At 35.6% G+C, this 6,000-nt stretch overlaps 1 protein-coding gene across 1 annotated transcript in view; it reads left to right on the forward strand.

Annotated features, from left to right (window-relative positions):
* Positions 1-5,229, forward strand: part of LOC131042445 (uncharacterized) — an 81,335-nt gene extending 76,106 nt beyond the window's left edge. The window contains exons 7-13 of the mRNA XM_057975722.2: positions 2,334-2,430; positions 2,615-2,833; positions 2,925-3,164; positions 3,299-3,508; positions 3,608-3,847; positions 3,935-4,138; positions 4,313-5,229. Coding sequence (XP_057831705.2) covers positions 2,334-2,430; positions 2,615-2,833; positions 2,925-3,164; positions 3,299-3,508; positions 3,608-3,847; positions 3,935-4,138; positions 4,313-4,474 — 1,372 coding nt within the window. The 3' untranslated portion in view covers positions 4,475-5,229. The remainder of the gene's footprint in view (positions 1-2,333; positions 2,431-2,614; positions 2,834-2,924; positions 3,165-3,298; positions 3,509-3,607; positions 3,848-3,934; positions 4,139-4,312) is intronic.
* The last annotated feature ends 771 nt before the right edge of the window (positions 5,230-6,000 follow it).

Below are 6,000 nucleotides of genomic sequence, written 5' to 3' on the forward strand. Positions count from 1 at the left end.
CTTCAGTCACAGATAGGTGCCAGGTTCCGTTTCAGGCTTTTGGAGTCATTTGAGCCTTCTGTAGCTATTTGGGTTATATTTTTAATATATTTAATATTTCCTAAGTTAGCATTTAATTAATTAAATAAGGCTATGTTTATAGCCATTTTGGAGTAATAAGGGGTTTTTGGCTTCATCTGGATGCATATGCCCATGTGTTATAGCTCGTTGGAAAGGTCTTGAACTTTTCTAAATGTTTCCCATTTGTCAGGGACCCTTTTGATGAACGAAATTCTTTTATATTAAAAAAGTGGCGTTTTCTCTATACTTGGCGACTAAAAATGAGAAATAAGACTTTATAAGCCTAAGCGCACTTTTCATACACTTTTAGGGTTCGAGCTAGAGGGGAGTAGTTATAAGGAGATGGTAACCTAATTATCATCCATCTTTACACATTTTCATCTTTGATTTGGAGAATTTGCTCTGGAGAGCGATTCAGCATCTGGGACGAAAACCCCAGGGTCTTGCCTGTCTGGGACGTAGCCCCCAGCACAGTGGTTATTTGGTTCTTGCATTCAGTTTTCAGTGCCTTAGAGTTGGTACGACATCTTTTCTGGAGGATTCAGTGGACAGAGTTAGGGTTCAGCGTGGAGATTGGGGTTTCTAGCTTGGCATCACCTAACAGTCGTACGGCCGTACTTTGCAGCCGTTTCTCTTCCCACGTGGAGCTATGTAAGAGCTTTGGACGTTTGCCGCAGCCTCCTTCTTGATTACAGTATTCACTCTTCATCCAGGTTGGACTCATTGCTTATTGTAATCTTCCTGGAATTGTTTGGAATCACTATCTGGATAATTATTTGATTTAAATAATCAGAAATCTGCTTGGTACGATTCTGATTTGGCTGTGTATGAACATTTATTTCCAGTACTCTTTTCATGTACTTGTTCTTCAATTATTACTTGCTAAAAAACTATCAAAACATAAAAAGAACTCAACCTTCTGCAACTTCTGTCTATTTCTGGAAGATTGTAGTAATAAACAGGGAATTCAATTAAAATAATTAAAACAACTACAGCAGATCAGCGAAGGGATCCATCAGGGATCTTTCACTGTGTATCTAATCTCCATCAAGATCCATCCTCGGGATGATGCAAGATTACAAGTCTAGAGTTCCCCTTTATAGGTGACTACAAGAGTTGGGAAAATCCATTTCTAAAGAGTTAACGGTGATTAGGTACACATCCAGCTTGGGCACAATAAATATGAGTGGAGAAAGCTAAATGACCACCTAATTCAAGAAAGTTCGGAGACAAATACACTGAATGTGAGCATTAGTTTTAAATATTAAACCCAAAAGATTATTAATTAAGCACAAAGTTAAATTTTTTAAATGATTAATCAATACATGGCAATTATTGGTCATACACTTTATGTATAGCTAGCCTTAAGGAATACCCTAATCCAGGAACATCATCCTCATTCAAGTTTATGGGTTTCTTAGTAATTTCAGTAGCTTCTCTGAGACTGTTCTCCCTAACTAGTACGTTTGCCTGTAGTCTTTATTTCTTTGCAAATTCTCAACCTGAACTCTTCCATTTCAAACTTAAATTGGAACCCTTTGCTTTGCTGCTTTGTAGAATAATGCAAAAGGTTCCATCCCCATCTGATCTGCCCTCAATATCACTAGTGTGTATAATAAGTTCCACAATGGTTGAATGTTCCTTAAATGGTTGCAAGACAATTACACCTCTTTTATGTGTCCATTAATGTGTAATCCTTGGTTGTTCTGTTTCATTATATCAAAGGTAATTTGCACTTTCTGTTATTCTTTCATGTTATCTATTTTCTTCAGTCTAAAGATTTTTTCTTTTCTGAACAATTTTTCTTCAGTCTAAACACTTTTAGTTTTCATTATAAGGGGGGACTCTTATATTCTTTTTTCTATTTCCCTGGTAAGTATCCCAGATATATTCTGACCTTTATGCTGCACGTAAGTTTTATAATAACATTTCTTTGTCAAGTATACTCGTTAGACTACTAGCATGACAGTAGTCCTTTGTACTTGCAGCATAGGTTTGATCTTGCGATAATGATGGAAGGTTTAAAAAAGTGAAGTCTAATTCCATTTAGAATAAAACGACATCCATTTTATACTTATGCAAATACTGAAGGCGGCATTTATTTTTGGTATTGACCTTAAAAATTACCTTACATATTTCTTTTTTGATTGACTACTTGCTTATTCAAATCATGCAGCTTCTTCATGCTGCCTTTATTACATGGTGTTTTTTAGTTCAATTATTATCCAAGCTAGACTTTTCTTTTCTGGATTTATCCTTGACTACTGCCTTACATATAATGGATCTGAGCCTTTGGACAAAGAAGAGGAGGATGTGAAAAAGACCAAATATCACACAAGTCAAGCTGGACAAAGTGACTTCTTAGACAAGGTGAATGGCATCTAATTGCTTTAGGGTTGTAATATGACTGCCTATAGATGACCAGATGTCTTTGCAGAAATTATTTGGTTGCAGTGCTATCTTTTTATAATACAAATTGGAGTCTAGCACGGTGATGGCATTACAAAATCTTGAGTACATTAGATTTAATTAACGGAATGTATTCCTTTTTCAGATTAAGGAAGAGATAGAGCTTTGTAAGCAGAGGAATTTAGCTGAGCTTAATGAGATTGATGAGGTTACTCGTCTTGAAATGGAGGGATTTCAAACTGGTTCATACTTGAGTTTGGAGGTGCATGCCATGCCTTTTGAGATGGTCAAATATTTTAACCCCCGGCATCCAGTCCTGGTTGGAGGGATTGGTAGAGGGGAAGAAAGTGTGGGATATATGCAGGTTTGTCATCTGTCATCTATCACTGAAACAATCTTTCTGAGAATGATATGCTGCTTAGACTTGACGATTTCCTTGGCTAAACTATTTTCAGGTTCAATTGAAGAGGCATAGATGGCATAGGAAGGTATTGAAGAATCGGGATCCCTTTGTAGTTTCTATTGGTTGGAGGCGCTATCAAACATTGCCGGTTTACTCACTTGAGGATAGAAATGGGTGCCATAGAATGCTTAAATACACACCAGAACACATGCATTGCCTTGCAACATTCTGGGGCCCTCTTGCACCTCCCAATACTGGGATAGTTGCTTTTCAAAATTTATCTAGCCATCAGGTTTGTCCGAGTCCATAGTAATTTTTCTAAATTTACTAACAATCAGGTTTTGAAAATTGCACCTTTTTTAATCTGGCACAAATTAGATTCTTTCAGTGTTGGGTTCACTTAAAATAATTCAATTATTATTGCAGGCATCCTTTCGGATCACTGGAACCGGTGTTGTATTAGAGTTTAACCATTCGTTTCAGATCGTTAAGAAGCTCAAACTTGTGGGTTACCCCTACAAAATTTTCAAAAATACGGCCTTTATCAAAGATATGTTCACATCAGCTCTAGAAGTGGCTAGGTTTGAGGGCGCTTCTGTCAGAACAGTTAGTGAAATCCGAGGTCAAGTGAAGAAGGTATTATAAAAAGAATTACGAACACAGCAGAATTCTCCTTAACATAAACATAGAAATTGTTTTTGACGTGACATGAATATGATCTCATGTTGCTTGTAGGCTGTAAAGTCTGGACAAGGGAAGGAAGGTAGTGTGAGGTGCACTTTTGAGGACAAAATCCTCATGAGTGATGTAGTTTTATTAAGAGCATGGACTCGATTTGATATTCCTCGTTTCTTTAACCCTGTGGCAACATCTCTTCAATCTCGTGATTATGTTTGGAAAGGCATGAAAACTGTTGCAGAACTCAGAAGAGAGCAATCTCTTCCTATTCCTGTTAATAAGGATTCTTTGTACAAGGTGAGGAAACTAGCATTATACTGGGAGACTATTTTGTGTTCTTACATTTGATGACCTTGTTACTCATATTGGCTCTCTTCATTACAGCCTATAGAACGACAACCCAAGCAATTCAATGCGTTGAAAATACCGAAGAAACTGCAACAAGCCCTTCCATTTAAATCGAAGCCAAAAGATCTTCCAAAACGAAAAACCCCTATACTTGAAAATCGTCGTGCTGTGGTTATGGAACCTCATGAACGGAAAGTTCACACTCTTGTCCAACAACTGCAAACAATAAGAAATGAAAAGGTAAATATTAACAGTAACAACAGTAAGCAATTATTTTGTAATTTTCTTTCAAAGATTTTAGGTCGAGGAAATTGTATTGGATTGAATGTCATTTTCTATGAAAGATACCTGATCAGAAAGGTTTACACTGTATCTCGATTACTAAAATGCTATTTAAGTCTTATTTACTTGCAGATAAAGAAGCGTAAATTGCAGCACCAGGAACAAAGAAAAGCATATGAATTGAAAAAGGCTAAAGATGAACAGGTCACGAAGCGACGACAACGTGAGGAACGGAGAAAACGGTACAGAGAAGAAGCAATGCAGGAAAGACGCACAAGACAAAAAAATGAGTAATAACTTGTCTGTAAATTCAGAAAAGTACACAGGTTTCAACTGTTTCTGTTGAATTCTATGAAGCTACAGTACCGGCAAAATGCATTTCAAAAGAGAGTTGGAATTTCATGAATTTTAAGAATTTTCTAACACCCAAACAGAAGGGCTGTTGTTCTTTGCGGCAGTATCTGCCCATGATTGGTCAATGGATGTGCCAGCAACTTAACAGCCCCTGGGCAAAACCGTAGCAACTATATTTAGCATGGAACTTTCTTTCTCAGCATTCTGTGATCAAGATTGATGTAGTATATGCGTTTGAAGAGTATTTCTGAAGGGGCGCCAAACAATGGCTCTAATCTTCACAGTTTTGAGCAACATTACATTGCATTTTTTAGGGTTGAATAATTTATTGGTTAAAGTTGTATGCGATGGTCAATTCAATTCCCAATTTTGACTTACTTTCTTAGGTTTTGAGGTTCAGGTAACCGAGGAAACAGCTTGACACATTATTATGCTTCTAGAGCAATTAGCAGAGAATTGACAAAATATTTTGCACCATTTATTTCCTCACCAGCATTGTATGTCTCTAATCACTTAAAGCATAATATACATATTAGTATACTATCATCATTGCTGTCTATGCAGTCCATAAAGTGACAGCATGCTAATCTCCCAAGGACTATTTTGTAAAATCAATTATGCTTGACACTGAAGGCTAAATCTGTTAGTAAGGTGCAGTTAATAGTCTCTCAATCGTGCCATTTGAATATCCTTAATAGGAGAGTGTTAATATAATCCATATTTTTGGCATGTTGAATTTGTTTTCTGCCATTTGCTTTCAATAGAGGCTTCTCTTGTAAACCTTACATTTGTTATTTGGATGGTGTTTTGTTAGAATTTTTGTATAAACAATAATTCTGTTTAAGAACGAATGTCTGAGCTAGTCACAAATTTAGATTAAAAAACAAATATTCTATAGAATATAGTGGTCATCATTACCAAAAAAAAGCAAAATACATGGACCTATTAAAATCTATGAATTAAGATGACATAGTCAAAGGTAAAAGTATAACCCAATCATTTCCAATTATGAGGTGAGTTAATTCAATATAATCAAGACAGAGGTGGCCTTGTTTCAACAAAAAATGGTATTTAACTACCATCAATCATAGATTGAATGAATAGTAATGTTTGTGTATTTTTGTTCAATATGAACATATCATTATTAGTTACCTAAATGAAAGTAATTATCTATTTTTATTAGTAAACTCAATAATTTAAATGAAAGTAATTATCTATTCTTATCAGTAGAATCAATAATTGGGTACAATATATACTTATGATGAACGCTACCCTATGTCAAGAAATATTTATACCACTAACTCTATTTAAATGATATTTTGACCAAATAGAAATGGGGTTGTGATGGATAGAATCGATTGAATTATCATACAAGTGAATCAGATTTTGTGATGAACCCTTGTTGGTTCAACTCTTCAACCTGAAAGTTTTGATTTTTATTCTGAAACAATTTAGATCTGCTTTTA

Source organism: Cryptomeria japonica, chromosome 1 (assembly GCF_030272615.1).
Source record: "Cryptomeria japonica chromosome 1, Sugi_1.0, whole genome shotgun sequence".
Classification (NCBI taxonomy): domain Eukaryota; kingdom Viridiplantae; phylum Streptophyta; class Pinopsida; order Cupressales; family Cupressaceae; genus Cryptomeria; species Cryptomeria japonica.